This window comes from Primulina tabacum, chromosome 4, assembly GCF_025594145.1.
Source record: "Primulina tabacum isolate GXHZ01 chromosome 4, ASM2559414v2, whole genome shotgun sequence".
In the NCBI taxonomy this organism is placed as follows: Eukaryota; Viridiplantae; Streptophyta; class Magnoliopsida; order Lamiales; family Gesneriaceae; genus Primulina; species Primulina tabacum.
Window position 1 is genome coordinate 1,800,858 of NC_134553.1, and position 15,781 is coordinate 1,816,638.

The 15,781-nt window shown below is 34.8% G+C and overlaps 2 protein-coding genes across 2 annotated transcripts; both read left to right on the plus strand.

Moving 5' to 3' along the window:
- The first annotated feature begins 1,351 nt into the window (after nucleotides 1-1,351).
- On the plus strand, nucleotides 1,352-7,191 carry LOC142542278 (phytochrome-associated serine/threonine-protein phosphatase-like). The gene is made up of 10 exons (XM_075648835.1): nucleotides 1,352-1,697; nucleotides 3,180-3,326; nucleotides 3,405-3,472; nucleotides 3,907-3,964; nucleotides 4,724-4,834; nucleotides 5,002-5,052; nucleotides 5,416-5,559; nucleotides 5,728-5,823; nucleotides 5,906-5,977; nucleotides 6,825-7,191. Exons 1-10 carry the CDS (start codon nucleotides 1,617-1,619, stop codon nucleotides 6,906-6,908), a joined length of 912 nt encoding a protein of 303 aa, XP_075504950.1. The 5' UTR covers nucleotides 1,352-1,616; the 3' UTR covers nucleotides 6,909-7,191.
- A 320-nt stretch (nucleotides 7,192-7,511) lies between these two features.
- On the plus strand, nucleotides 7,512-15,310 carry LOC142542277 (plastid division protein CDP1, chloroplastic-like). The gene is given in 13 exon segments (XM_075648834.1): nucleotides 7,512-8,022; nucleotides 8,981-9,094; nucleotides 9,256-9,393; nucleotides 9,575-9,679; nucleotides 9,769-9,891; nucleotides 10,374-10,742; nucleotides 11,469-11,561; nucleotides 11,657-11,776; nucleotides 12,433-12,498; nucleotides 12,612-12,876; nucleotides 12,879-13,393; nucleotides 14,189-14,379; nucleotides 14,954-15,310. Coding segments are annotated over 13 exon segments (2,490 nt in total). The 5' UTR covers nucleotides 7,512-7,731; the 3' UTR covers nucleotides 15,054-15,310.
- The last annotated feature ends 471 nt before the right edge of the window (nucleotides 15,311-15,781 follow it).

Below are 15,781 nucleotides of genomic sequence, written 5' to 3' on the forward strand. Positions count from 1 at the left end.
TTATGTTGCATATTCGAATATCCAATATTGAATACATATTATAAAGATCTCATTTACGAAATCAAGTATTTTCCAACTCAAATTAGGTATTTTTCAAGTAAAATTAAGTACTTTAAAATTTTCATGCTTATTTGAGAAATTTTTTTATTTACAAAATATATATTAAATGAGATGAATATGTCATCCAAATGCATCTTTCATGAAAAGCCAACACTTGGTAAACTTACGTTGCATATTTGAATATTCAGTATTCTATTACATATTATGAGTATCTTTTATATCAAACTCAAATTAGGTACTTATCATCCAAATGCATATTTCATGGAAACACCAACACTTGGACTCTTTGAGAACTTACGTTGCCTATTCGAATATCCAATATTTTCATACATATTGTGAGTATCTCATTTACGACATCAAGTATTTGACAACTCAAATTAGGTACTTCTCAAGTAAAACTAAATACTTTAAAATTTTCATGTTTATTTGAGAATTTTTTTTATTAAAAAATATTAATTGAGATAAATATGTCATCCAAATGTATTTTCTATTGAAATACCAATATTTGGTGAATTTACTTTGTCTATTCGAATATCCAATATTTTAATACATATTGTTAGTATCTCATTTATGAAATCAAGTATTTGCAAACTCAAAATAGGTATTTCTCAAGTAAAACTAAGTATTTTAAAATTTACATGCTTAGTTTGGAATTTGATCTTTTTTTACAAAAAAATATTAAATGAGATGAATACGTCATCCAAATACACCTTTTCATGAAAAGACAAACAATATAATGACTGAATTTATGGTGATCGTTCGAAGATCCAATATTTTCTTACACATTTGGAGTATTTATAGAGCCAAATCAAGTATCTGAAACTTCAAAATAGATACTTTATATGTCAAATAAGTACTTAATCTTATTTCATGATGAGTGAAAAACTATATTTTTTTAAAAATAAAATGACATGAATAATTCATCATAATGAATTTTAAATGAAAAACCAATAATGATTGAATTTAAAGTGATTTTTCAAAAATATAATATTTTTTTACTCATTTGGAGTATTCAAATAACACAATCAAGTATCTGAAATCTCATAATAGGTATTAATACTTTGGTGGATAGAAAACACACAATTAATTTGGTGGATAAAATTATATCTTTATTTAAATAATAAAAGAGCAAAAAAGTAAATTTATCTTTTTAGTTAGTTAAAACTAATTTATAATGTGTGTCAGGTATTGATTTGTAAAAAAAATTATTTAGGTACTGAATTTTAAAGTAAACATGGACAGAATGTATTTTTTTCAAATTTAGCCTTAATTTAATCTAATTCAATTCAATTAAGCATTCGAAAATTTAAAAGAATGAGTGGGCGGAGCTTGATGCATCAAAATTTGACCAAGCTTTGAAGCGGAAGGGGTTTGAGATTCGTGGGGATCGTTGCTGAAACTTTTTGGTTCTTCAGATTTTGTCAGTCCCGCAGCCGTTCCGTGTCTCCGATCGCGCCTCCTCCGTCGCGCAATAGATCTCTGCATACGAAAGTATCTTTTTTCCAATACTGTTACGGTCTCTTCAACCCGGTTATTTTCCGTTGATTGACAAGGGCATGGATTTGGACAAGTGGATAGTGCAGGTGAAAGAGGGTCAGCACTTGTCCGAAGACGAACTCCAACTGCTCTGCGAATACGTATATAGTTCTTCTTCTTGCACCGTTGCTTGTCTTTGTTTATTTTCTCTTACTCTCTGAATTTGTTGGAGAAAATTGTCTTTGTGGTTTGAATGGATAAATTTTCACTGCCAATATCCTCTGGGAGCTGGGTTTTTGCCCTGTACATTTGTTTTTTGTGGTGGAAGATTGTGTGGAGCTGTCGAGATACTGTACTTAGGGTTTCAGAGGGGTTGTTTTGTTTTTTTTAATGAAAATGAATGATCTATCGGATATTGCACCTTTTATTCCTTAAAGGACCCGTGTGTCAATTTCTTTCCACAGTTACTAGCATCCCTATTCACACAAGTTGGTGCATATTTGAACCCATCACAGAAATATTGTCCAAACACCTCCATAATTTTTTGTGTCTCTTTTGGACAATGTAACTTTCATGTAACCGTGTCACGCGTGCCAGTCATAGCAATTGAAAACCATATTCTTTCGAGAGTGCATATTTGGACCTGCCTATTGTTGTTCTTGGTGCAGTGGTGTTCTTCTGGGTTTGCTGCAAAATGTCACGGATACACGTTTGGATTTCCTAGTTGCTTGATTGAATAATTTTTGCATCTCTCTCGATCCTCCGAGATTTATACTAACTGAGGGTTGTCAACATCACATTTAAGTTGATTTTTAAATTTCTTGAGCTTATTTGTAAGCTCATGAGTTTTTGGGCCTGAGCGAGCACGTTTGGCTACTTATAGTTGACCTGATTCAAAATTAAATTGAAATGAATGCATAATACATTGTATTAAAAGGAAATTTTGGTCCACTTTTTTAATGATAAATACAACTTTACAAGGAAATTAGTTCTGTTGATTTTGATTCCTGTAATGTTTGGTTATGTATATTTTATAATATATGTTAAATATAAATAAGCAAGTGGTTATAAAAAGCTCTCACACCAGTTCATGTAAAAGTTCACAATTTGATTTAATTCACAACTCGGTATTAATTGACCTTGAGTTGAACTGTTCAGAAGTAATCGCCTCTTTTTACACTCCTATACCAGCTAGCCCGATGAGCACCAATCACCATAGACTTGATAACTTAGAAATTAGAGTTTTACTTACTTTGGTTCTAAGCAAACCATCTTAAGTTTACATTATGTTTGCTCAGAATGGCTGCCCAATGCTGTGGAACTGGTTAACTATGCGAACTCTTGGATAAGTGGGTGACACACTTCTACCAAAACTTTTGCTCAAACTTTTCTCAGTTTGGTGCTGAACCATCCGCTGTTTTTTAGGATTGTTTGGCTTGTTGATGGTACCACGACTTGATATGTGATTCAATAGTAAACATATGATGTCTAGATCTTAACATGCGTGTGCACCTAAATGTTTTAACAATTTTATGCCTGTCATATAATTAGCTTCTCCAATTTGCTGCATCTTCTACTTTTTCTTGTGATACTCTGTGGATATGTTCTTCTTGAATTTTAACCACATTCCTCCCTTATATTAGGTAAAAGAGATCTTGATTGAGGAGTCAAATGTTCAGCCCGTCAATAATCCAGTCACTGTATGTGGGGACATCCATGGACAGTTTCACGATCTAATGAAACTTTTCCAGACCGGAGGTCATGTACCAGAGACCAATTATATATTTATGGTAATCATAGTATATTTTCGTCTTATGCCTGGTTTATTTCTATTTTATTTCACTTTGAAACTGCTTATTTCTTGGCAGGGAGATTTTGTTGATCGTGGTTATAATAGTCTAGAAGTTTTCACCATGCTTTTGCTTCTCAAAGCAAGGTGCGTCAAAAGCTGGCCACTTTATTGCTTGTGGTTTGGATTTGCACTTTTAAGTTGCTTGCAAGTCCGCTTTATTTTTCTATTATATTCCACAGCTTAGAGGTTAAAGAAATAATTCCAATAATGAATCATTCAGTGCCATGCAGAACCTGCCAAGGATTCACCTGTCATAACATTTTTCCTGAAACCAATCTAGAATTAAAATTCTGAGTCATGGTTTGATATCAATAAAGGAGGTTAAAGGTTGACTGGATGGTTGATCTCAATGGTTTAGTTAGTTGCTAATATTACTATTTTATGAGTAAATGTTATGCAGGTCTTTGAATTAATAAGCGAGTCACGATAAGGAACGATGTTTTGTACTTTTTTTGAACTGAAGAAATATTTTAGATAATATCTATCTGATTCTCGCCTTTGTTGTGGTTTTCTTCCAGATACCCAGCTAACATTACTCTCCTACGTGGAAATCATGAAAGCAGGCAATTAACACAGGTAATTAGTGTCTTAAACTTGTTTAATTGTGTTCACATAACCAAAATAGTCACCGGAAACATGTGGATTTTTTTCGTTAGTTGCCCTAGTTAGATCATTCATTTATACTGACAATTTTTATTAGGCAGCTGCCATTGTTGTCTTGATGTAAGTCCACTGATTATATCTAGAAATTGATCTGGACGAGTGTGACTCTCAGGGGAGATGACTCATTGGCTAGGAAATTACTGTAATGTAGCTTAGATTATTGAATTCATATGAAAGTAATTGAATGAAGTTTTGTGTTTCAAATAAAAGAAACAGTGAAATGAAGAGTACTAAATAGATGATAATTAGAAGGATAACGATTTTTGGAAGATGTTTAATGATATGATGGTCGTTTCCTATATAAAAAAATTATATGATGGAGAACAAAGCGTTAGTATTCATCTGACTATTTTTGCCTCTCTTTGCTAAAGTTAATTCTTGATTACCTCTCAGTTTTGCATTTCACTTATACTCAATAGTCATATCCAAATACATTTCATCTAGGAACGACAATAAAATTAAAGCTTTGGTTCTGTGTCATGCATGTTATGTGGAATTGACAATCTATTGTCTGGCCGTGACTCAGTAACTAGTGTCGTGTATATGAAACACCATGGTGATAACTATACTATAATCAACTGCAGATAAGAAAAAATTGACTTAATTTAGATGAATTTGACAAATAAGTTTCAAATAAAATCAATGAGTTTTTACAGGCGCTGTCCTTGGCAGGTTTATGGATTTTACGATGAATGCCAAAGGAAGTACGGGAATGCTAATGCTTGGCGATATTGTACAGATGTTTTTGACTATTTAACTCTGTCGGCAATTATTGATGGGACGGTACACATTATTCCATGTTAACTGAGTCTTCAGAATAATTTAAATTCTGTCAGGAAAAGCTAAGATTTATCATTGTCAGAATATCCCACTAAGGGTAGTTTTTTGCTTTTATTTTCTGCTCTCTTGCTTCCTTCATGCTATTATAAATTGCGTTTTTTGAATGCCAGGTTCTGTGCGTACATGGTGGCCTATCCCCGGATGTTAGAACCATCGACCAGGTCTAATCACTGTCATTATTTATCCTTGTTCACATGTTTTCTTTCAGATCACTCAAACTTTAATGAAATGTTGTTGTGAGATTCAACAAGTGCTAGCATACTTTTCTAAAGATTGAATATGTTCTACATTTTTTTGGATATCTGCATGAACTCATTATGTGAGGATAGTTTCATGTTTAATATGGGATTTATGGAGCTTTTGTCACCTATTACAATGAGTTTTATTTATATGAATGACATGTTATTTTACATTGTTTCTTCATGTTTAAAGTATTGTCATGATAGGTTTGATGGTGGTGTAATGTGCTGTTATCTTATGTTTTGTGCTCTTTTCTTATTTTTATTTTTTGGGTTTTCTTACAGATTCGAGTTATTGACCGGAACTGTGAAATTCCCCATGAAGGGCCGTTCTGTGATTTAATGTGGAGTGATCCTGAAGATATTGAGACATGGGCAGTAAGTCCTCGAGGCGCAGGGTGGCTTTTTGGATCCAGGGTTACATCTGAGGTAAGTGAAGGAGCCTTAGGTAAAATCCGCAGTTACTGTGCACATGCCATTTATGATGTGATGAACTTCTGCTGTCTTCAAAATGAACACTGGAAATCATTTTTATGAAAATTTGTATAGTTTAGCTTTAGTCACAAGGCCCTGCTAACATTGTAATTGTTTTTGTAGTTCAATCACATCAACAAACTCAATCTAGTTTGCCGAGCACATCAACTTGTGCAAGAAGGTTTGAAGTATATGTTCCAAGATAAAGGACTTGTAACCGTAAGTAATTCTATATCAAGGATTGCAACATAGTATCTCATGCAAGATCCATTTGGTCATTGTTGCGCTATGGACTATGCAGGTATGGTCTGCACCAAATTATTGTTACCGCTGCGGGAATGTTGCCTCGATATTGAGTTTCAATGAGAACATGGTATTTATGTGCAACCTCTTCCACACCCCGTCTCTCCAGCTGCATATTTGTGCGGGTCATTTTAATGTTGAAGTTTGAAAACATAATTGAGCAAACAAAACAACTCCTTCGAACTGACATTTAGGGTCTGTTACACATCTGGACATGTACAACAATAAAAGAGCATCAGTCGTCAAACAATATCAATTAAAATGAACAAAGACTAATTGTAGGATTTTGCATTGTCCTTGTTTCATTGGTTTTGGTATCATCCACCTTTTTACTTGTTTCTGATATGGTTATTGTGACAGTGTTGGCTAATCAATTTTTTGTGTTGTTTTTTTTAATCCGTAAATCAAATTGTATTGATCTAGAATATGAGATTAGGTACACTGCGCATACTCAGACGAACAAACAAACAAGTATCTAACTATGGCTAAGCAATTTTCTTTAGACTATGGCTATTTAAGAGTGTGTCTGTTCTATATGTTTCAGTTGATGCAACTAGTTTTCCCAATCTTCCTTAAAATTATTAAATGCAAGGGTCTAGCTATTTGAAATACTTAGCTCAAGAAATCTTGTTCCTGATTATGTTTTAAGACATGTTTCATGATTTAGAGCACTTATTTCCACATCATACTGAAAGACATGTCTTCCACATAAGTTGCATGAAACCAGAGGTCGGAATACCATTTGAAAAACAAGAAATTTGGAGAGAAGAAAATGAGGAGGGTATTGGACAGGCCTTAATGAAGCTGCAATGTAGATCCTGGATGTTTGATAAAAGTTGGCTGTTTCATGTCATTCGTCTGCTCCAGTCGCGCTTATTAACCTGATTCGACATTATTTTTTCCTCACCTGTCATTAGGAGAGAGAAGTGAAGTTCTTCACCGAGACCGAGGAGAACAATCAGATGCGAGGACCCAGAAGTGGAGTACCTTATTTTTTGTGATTGGAAAACTTGTTTGGTGGCTTGTGCAATATGCAATTAGCATGTCAGCCATGTCAACAGTCGATTGCTGCCTGCTTTGCAAGGTCTAATTAACCCGCGGCTTTCTGTGTTATCATGTAGTACGCTATTTGAAACTATAAAAGTTTTGTCTTGTAGGATTGCTGATATTCTTCTCCTCTTTGTATAATGACATTTGTTGGGATGGATTTTGGAAACGCATCGATTCGAGAGGGTGCTTGTCTAAGTTTATCCCATTCTTGCAGGCTTTGTGACCCTATTATTATTTTTGGATCTATTTTACCGGTTTAAATCTCATGTGAATTGTGATACTCACTAAATCAGTTCAATGTATTCATAAATACTCGATCGTTGATAAACGTTGTCATTGGAAGAATCTATTCCGAAATTACTTGAAGAACGATAAAAATTATTAATGACATTTGTGGAGAGGGGATTTAAGTGGAAACGAATAAGATTTCAAGGTTAATTGATTGTTTTGTTTATTCTTACAAATTGAACCTTTGTTGGAAAAAAAATTAAAATTTATTTTCTATTAAAAATTAAAGTTTATTAACAATCGAGACCGCTTTTAGATTTGGTAAAAATAGATGGTGTTCACCGGTAATTTACTTTTTACCTTATACTGGCCCTTTCCCTTTTTGGAACGCAAAGCTGAAGCAACGTTCGTGTCATCTTCACTCTCTCGATTTTTCCCGATCCCACAAAATCATGCGCGTTCAAGATCATGATCGTTGATTGTTCCTGTTTTGCCAAACAAATTTGTCCAAGAAATATTGGTCGAATGAAGCTGCTCTAGAAATTTATGGCAAGTTTTCTTGCATTGGTGGCCAGTGTGAATGACCTTTACTATTGTAGTCCGAACAGCGGCAGGTTTCATTGGAATGACAGCTTTGTTTCCTTGAATAGTAGAAAAAGCTACTGTACGAAGAATAAATGTGGTAATTCTAGTTATCGAGTTAGGGTTCCTGCGGCTGGTCACCCATGGAGATTACGTGCTGCCACGGATCTTCGATTTGTTGAGGAAAGCACCAGCAGGAACAGCATTGTGCAGAATCAGGTTCCGTTTATCGAAATCCCCGTCACTTGCTACCAGGTTCTCACTTTTTTTCCTATTCTTTTATCTTTTGCTTTTTAATAAGAGTATGTTTTTTCATCTTGATGAGATTATTTAAGGATTGTTTTGCTAATTTATGCTGTTCTCTTTTTTTCCCTTCTAACGATCTTGTGCCTTTGGATAATCTTGAATGTGGTTTGTTCAGTTGTTGCTGGCAATAAATAATTCGTTTTATATGTATGCTGTAGGATCGTATTTAGCTTAAACCCGAAATCTTGAAAATTCCATGTTTAGTTGGTTTGATTGTGACCCTCGACTACTTTTGTCACTCCATGTTGTCTGAATTGATTTACACATGATAAGGGCAGATAGCCTATTTTATACCTCCTTGGAAGCAACTTAACCCTACTCGGTTGAAATTACTGGAGGAAATATATCATGGGCTGTTGGTTTCGCAAATGCTTCAATTAAAGGCCAGATAGAACGATATCTAGAATAAAAGAAAATATAGTTGGAGCTGATATGTGGAACAATTTATGATGCAATACATCAATATTGATTCTACAAATGCAGTCACAATCATTTGTGTGATGTGATGCACTGCATAATAGCTTAATGTTTTAATAATTGGACGTACTATGATCCGATGCTTCTGCAAAGCTTCTTTCACCGGGATTTTCTTTTTAAGTACTATTCTTCATAGCAATCAGCTCCATTTTCTGATTTTTCTCAGTTTGGTATGTGTACCCTCAGAAGAGTTCATTTTAACATCTAGTCTCTAGCAAGAGTATATGTGTGTTAGTGATATCTGGTTTTTATAATATGGTGCAAGGTTGTTTCTATAAACGGGGTTTTATGCTTTGGACAAAGGTTTGTAGTGCAGTGCCCTCCACGACTTACTCATTGAGGCTTGCTTTTTAGTAGGCATCTGCCTAAATTACATTTAATCTTCCGATTCCAGTTTCACATTTTCACTTTTGATGTTGTATGCATTCAGATTCTTGGCGTTCATGATCAAGTGGAGAAAGATGAAATTGCTAAATCAGTAATACATCTGACAAATACAGAGATTGAGGAGGGTTACACGGAAGATGTTGTTGTATCTCGCCCTGTATGGATTGAACTATATGGTTTTTTCGGTGCTGAATTTAATTAGCTACATATGAATGGGATACTTTTTGGAGTGGTTTCTTTTTTAACCATTTCTACTTTTTCATAGCAGCTAACCTTCATAGTTATCTTATTCTTGTATTTGCTGCTGATTTCCCTCAGAAGGTTCTGAAGGATGTGAGAGATAAACTTCTATTTGAACCAGAATATGCTGGAATTATCAAAGAAAAGCAGCCTCCCAAATCTTCTCTTAAAATTCCATGGGATTGGTTGCCTGTGGTTCTTTGCCTTCTTCAGGAGGTATATCCCAGTCAGTCATTCTTATGAAATTTCTACCGATTAACTTTGGCATTTCACAACTTTGCAAATCCTCTATTACGATCCAACTTTTGCATGGTTTGAGGTTTATGCTATTCAACATTTGGACTTGGAAATTGTATTCTGCTTATGTTGATCATGTTATTCAATTGAATCAATTTAGGCAGGAGAAGAGAGACTTGTGCTTGAAATTGGACGAAGAGCAATGCAGCATCCATGCTCGAAGCCATATATTCATGATATGCTTCTTGCCATGGCCCTAGCAGAGGTAAGAAAAAGGTGGAGGTCAGAACCTTGAACCACTTTTTTCCTGGCAGTGTTTTGTTTCCTTGGCTTATTACATGTGATTTTTTGAAGTGTGCGATCGCTAATGTTGGTTTTGAGAAGAATAATATTTCTCATGGATTTGAAGCCCTTGTCCGCGCTCGATACCTTCTTGGAAGCAAGAGTTCTCTGGGCAAGTTGAAGCTTTTATCTCAGGTAACCTTCATTTAGTATTTTTCCCTGCTAAATATGCTACGTTTGTTTGCCTCTTTTGTTTTGATGGATTATTATGCCATCCATTCAAATAAATAAATAAAATATGCAAATTGCCAGAACCATTGAAAAGAGAAAATAATTATGAAGATAATATAACCTTAATGCTGAAGCAGTCATTCCATGAGTAGTTTGGTATCTCAACGAGGAATTTTATTCGCGAGGTTATAGATGGTGCTGCAATGGACTGGTATTTGTGACCCTTCAATACATAGTAACACCACCTGTTATCTCTTCAAAGAGAAACACTAATGGGTACATTTCACTTGTTGCTATGAAGATGTTTATTAAAATCATATATCTGAAATTTTCTAGCTTTTATTGGTCCTTCGATGGGGGATATTTTTGAGTTGCCCTTCACGATTTAGTTTAGATTGCTACTGTAGCTCGCCACTCAAAATTTTGCATTCAAATGTTGCTTCTAGATTGAAGAATATTTAGAAAAGCTTGCTCCTGCCTGTACATTGGAGCTATTGAGGATGCCTCATACGCCTGATAACGCCGAACGAAGACGTGGAGCTATTTCAGCTTTGGAAGAATTGCTCAGACAGGGTCTCGATGTCGAAACTTCTTGCCAAGTTCAAGACTGGCCATGCTTCTTGAATCAAGCACTTAAAGAACTCACGGCCTCTGAAATTGTCAATCTTATTACTTGGGATAATTTAGCTATTACACGGAAGAATAGGAAGTCTATTGAGTCGCAGAATCAAAGAACTGTTATTGATTACAATAGCTTCTATATGGTTATGTTAGCTCATATTGCTCTTGGTTTTTCAAGCAAGCAAACTGACTTGGTAAACTCTTAGATTCCTGAATTAGCTTCTTATATATTCGTCCTAATCATAAAATGTCAGTGCCTGCATATTTTAATTTTCCATGTTAGAAAAAACTGACTTGGATGTGATGGCTCATATCTGTCTTGTGAAATTTTTGAGTTTTACCTATGGGTCAGAATTATATAGATTTCTAATCAGTAGCATGGCTACTCTTTTGGGCCTTAGCGTATCTGTCCTCGAGTTATCAAGCTCCAAACGATGTTAAGACAAATGGTAGACTCGTGGGACACGCTCTCATTTGTTTTTTAAAAGCTTAATTAACGATGGTATGTTGTGTATATAGTAAGGTCACTCCTCCGGAATTTTGTCTGTCGGAATAGAATTTCATCATGACCAAAAAGGTTGTTTTTATGAGATTATAGGTTCCTAGGAGAACAATAGAGAAACATTGAAGAACAGGAAAGCAAAAGGAGTGGCCATGAAATGTCTGTCGACCTCTGTCATGTTATGCCTTACTAATGGGCTTTCTGGATACTAAGCTACTGTTTCAGTTATTGGAATTTGAATTAAGAGACTACCCTTATATTCTATTTTCTTTACTTTCTTGTTTACTTGGCAACTGTTGCAGTGTGGTGCATTATGTCTGCTTTTGTAATATACGGGATACACGTACCCGTGGGACTAGAATGAGTTTTGATAGTTTTCAGTTTTAAGAGATCACAGACTATATCTTTTCTTGTGTAGATAAACAAGGCAAAGTTAATTTGTGAATGTCTAACTTCAGAAGGCTTTGATTTAAAACTTGAAGAAGCATTTTGTTCGTTACTTCTTGGGCAGGTACACCTTTCTGATTTTGCTTTTGTGGCATTAGCTATTCTTTTTTCTTGTATTTTTTTTAACATGAATGAGTAAATTTGAGTCTCATAATCCAGAGTGATGAAGCAACAGCTGCTGAAAGATTAAGGCAATTAGTGGTGAACTCTAATCCCAGTTCACAGAAGTCACTGCAACAGAAAGAAATCAAAGAAGTTTCAAGTGCAGACAAACCACTGGTACATGCACAATTATTACTGTATTCAGTTTGTGAAATTATAATGCCCAATAGTGCGGCATATGAAATAGGTATTTATTTAATATTTGAATTTTAGTAATGCTACTAAAGTATTGGTCAATATCAGATATGACTTTGAACTGATCATAGTTGTTTTATTGGAAAGTCTTCACACAATAGTTATATACCTCCTTCCCATTTTTCTTTTCCAGGACAACAAGATTCTTTTGTTACCTCTTCCAGATATGTCCTAATCTCTGCGATCAGTTCATGTCAATGATAATTTACAGCAAAAATTGTTTGCCATCCTTTTCTTTAAAAAAATATTTGTACAAGTCTGCATTTTATTGCATTAAAATATGATTGAGACAGAAACTTGGGACTAATAAATGAGCTAACTTCTTAATCACACGGTGTTGGTTATACAGGACAGGACAGCCATTGATGTAGTCATTAAAGAACAGAAATTTAATATATTGTTAGCTTTCTAAATGTATTGTTGATGAAGAAAAAGAATAGGTAGAAGGGGAAATGTACAGCAAGCGAAGAAGTGATACATACAAAGGAGGGGGCTTATATTATAATTTAAAACTCCTTTTTAAAGTGATGACATTCGGTCAAATATGATATTTATCAGTTTGTTCATTAAATTCCTAGGAAACGTGGTTGAAAGAGGCTGCACTTAGCTTGTTTCCAGATACCCGAGATTGTTCTCCATCTTTGGTAAAAGTTTTTCATCATGTGCTCTAAATTACTTAGTTCTCACCGAGGTGAAGATTATAGAATTCAATCTTGATTACAGACTGACTTCTTTTTTGTTATTATGGCTGAAACAGGCTGACTTCTTTACCTGGGAAAAAAGAACTTCTGGAAAAAGGCATAATAAAAGAACAGCTCCAGCTGTATCGAACATCAGGCATAGACCACTGGCCAATGCTCTTCCATTAGATCAAAGAGTTGAAGAACCAGTTTTGTCTACAGTATCTTCGCTACATCTTGGACCTGTGAAGCAACTTGCTCCTCCTGATCTCCAAATCCCGTTGACAGAAAGCAACGCCATTGATGGAGGATGTGGTAACCTACCATCTACTCAGCTGAAGAGAGTTTAGGTTCAAAGCAAGGTGATGTTTGGAAATTTCGGTTGGGCATAAGTCACATTCTTGGAAAGATGATATATGCCACAGCATTGGGCTTCATCTTGGTTGTTCTCCTTAAACATAAAAACACACTATTCTGGAGGGCTGGAAATGGGACTAGATGGAGGATGGACAAACGGAGTGCTGATGCTAGCTCCCTTACATGGAGTGCAGATCCTTCTACGGATTTAAGTTACCAATCTTTAGTAACGAGGAAAAATGGTATTACTAGAAAATTTCAGAAGTTCCTTTCTACACTTAAAGTGCATTCTGGGGATCACTCAGAAGCTGTTGATTTGAAAACAGCTTCCCTCTCCTCTGGCCTGTCATCCTCGATGGCATCAACTTATAGGCAGCATATGTCTGTCAAAGATGCTGAGATCCTTGTCAAGCAATGGCAAGCAATTAAAGCAGAAGCGCTGGGGCCTAACCATGATGTTCATGGCCTCCCAGTAGTCCTTGATGGTTCTATGCTAGTTCAGGTGACTACCTTATTAATTGTGGTTTAGTTACGCTCTACAAATCTTTGAGCTCATCACTCTAAAATATAATATGTAGGAGGGCTACCACCTGCTGCCTAAGCAGTTTTTTTCAAGTCTGTATATCTAAGTCTTCTTCTATTTCATCTTCATATTTCTCCAACATTTCATCTGTATCCGATTCAAATGCAAATCTATGAAGCTTGAAGTCCATATTATGGTACATATTTTTTTTTAATAAAATTTTGACAAACATGATAGTATCATACTAATGCATTTGAAATATTCTGATAGTAAAAATTAGATTTGAGATGATGAGCTTTAATTTTCTTTTTTAATAAAAAATCCAATATTTTTTAAAAAATATCTGTGTAGGCGGATATCAAGCTGCCTAGGCGGCCGATTTATGCATAACCTCTCAGAGGCGTCGTCTTGATAAAAATCGGGGTGGTGAGCGACTATCCACCACCTTGGCGCTGCCTTTTTAAAACACATTTGTAATGTGTTGCACTTTTGGTTTTAACTTTTTAACACACTGTTTTTTTGGATCAACGGCATTGTATAACCTGTAGAACTTGGATGGGAAAATCAGTTTGACTATTGCTTTGAATCTCTAATTAACAATTAAAATAAGGAGAACAAATGTTTGATTGTTATTGGTATTCTGCCTCTATTTTCTCGGAAAATTCTGAGTAGTGTTTAAAATAGTAGGTTTAAACCTTTCTGATCCTATCAAAACCTTATAGCATAATATCCTCATGTTAACTGTTGTTTATTTCTGGTTTTCGATGTTTCTAGTGGCAAACTTTGGCAGATGCTGCAAAAGCAAGGTCCTGTTTTTGGAGATTTGTTTTATTGCAACTGAAAGTTACACGAGCTGACATTTTGAAAGATGGGATTGGGAGGGAAATGGCTGAAATAGAGGTTTTCTTGGAAGAGGCAGCTGAACTTGTGGACGAATCGCAGCCTAAGAATCCAACATACTACAGGTAATTTCACATTTTCTATCAAAACAAGTGCTCGGAGCGGCACACTTGTATTTTGGACCGGGGCACTTGTATTTTTGTTTGGTTCTTTGATATTTGATGCATAAGAATAGGTAGTAAAATAAGGTACTCATTACCATATTAAAGGCCATCTATGAAAGTACAAGCCTAATATGTTATATTTGATTGAATAGTAGAGGTAGGCGTCATTTGCTGTATCTGGTGATTAACATACAATATATCTTTCTGTCTTAATTAACAGTCATGAAGCTCTCTTTATCTTTCTTTTTTTGTTATCCGGGAAAAAAACATGAGAAGAAGAGTAAGTGTGAATGATTTCAAATCAAGAAGAACCAAAGGACAAATTTTCTGAACTCCTGTGCATTTGACTGTATTTTGAGCTAGTGAGAATCACTGTTATGCGGTTTCCATGCATGAGCATTCAGACACTTTTGTCTCCAAAGTCATGTTACCAACTTCCATTGACGACTGGCACACTGAAAAGCTTGTTTTACAATCCTTTCTGGATTCTCCTCTGGGATTAAAAGTTTCCTAAATTCCAACCAATGTATTGCAGCCCCTATAAAATTCTTTATCTTCTGAGAAGGCAAGATGATGGATCGTGGAGGTTCTGCGAAGGAGATATTCTCGCGTCACAACATTTGATCAATGACTAATTGCAGCAGAATTTTAAATAACAGAGGATTCTCTACTCTCTTTTTACCTGTACATAAGAATATGTAGCTTATCCTTATTAAAGTAGACAGTTATTTATGATTTCTTGATTTTCTTACCATTGTTATTTTTATTACAACTTCAGAGTTGTGCTCTTCAGGATTACTCTAGGAATTTCATTTATTGTTTCTGTGACTTGTCGACCTGGGAGTGGTGCTCTTATTATCTTAGTTGAGGATCTGATGAACCAAAATTCTTATTTCCATCTATTTATTCAAGTTTTCGTTTTCAAATAAATTATTTACCTGTCATGTTTGTGTAAAATTTAAGTTACTGTATCTTGTAATTTATTTAGGTCCAGCAGGGAATTAAATTGCAATTAGGTTTTGTCATTCATGCCTGCTATACACTGCACAAACGGATTGAATTTTGGTATTACCTAAAGATGGGAGTTAAATAACCTATCAATATCATCGTCCACAATTTTTTTTAATATATATAATTCCTCCTTTCTGTATGGTAACTAACTTTGTTTTCTGAATATACATCAATTTTTTTTTTTCCCAAGATATCTCTATTCATTCTACTATTTTATTTTCATGAAGAAATTAAAACAAAGAAAAACTCAAATATAAACTTAGCTAATGGGAAAATAGTTATCATTGTATTTTATTTGCAAACTTTTAAAACAATATAAAATAAATATTTATTATCTTAAAATTTGATATGC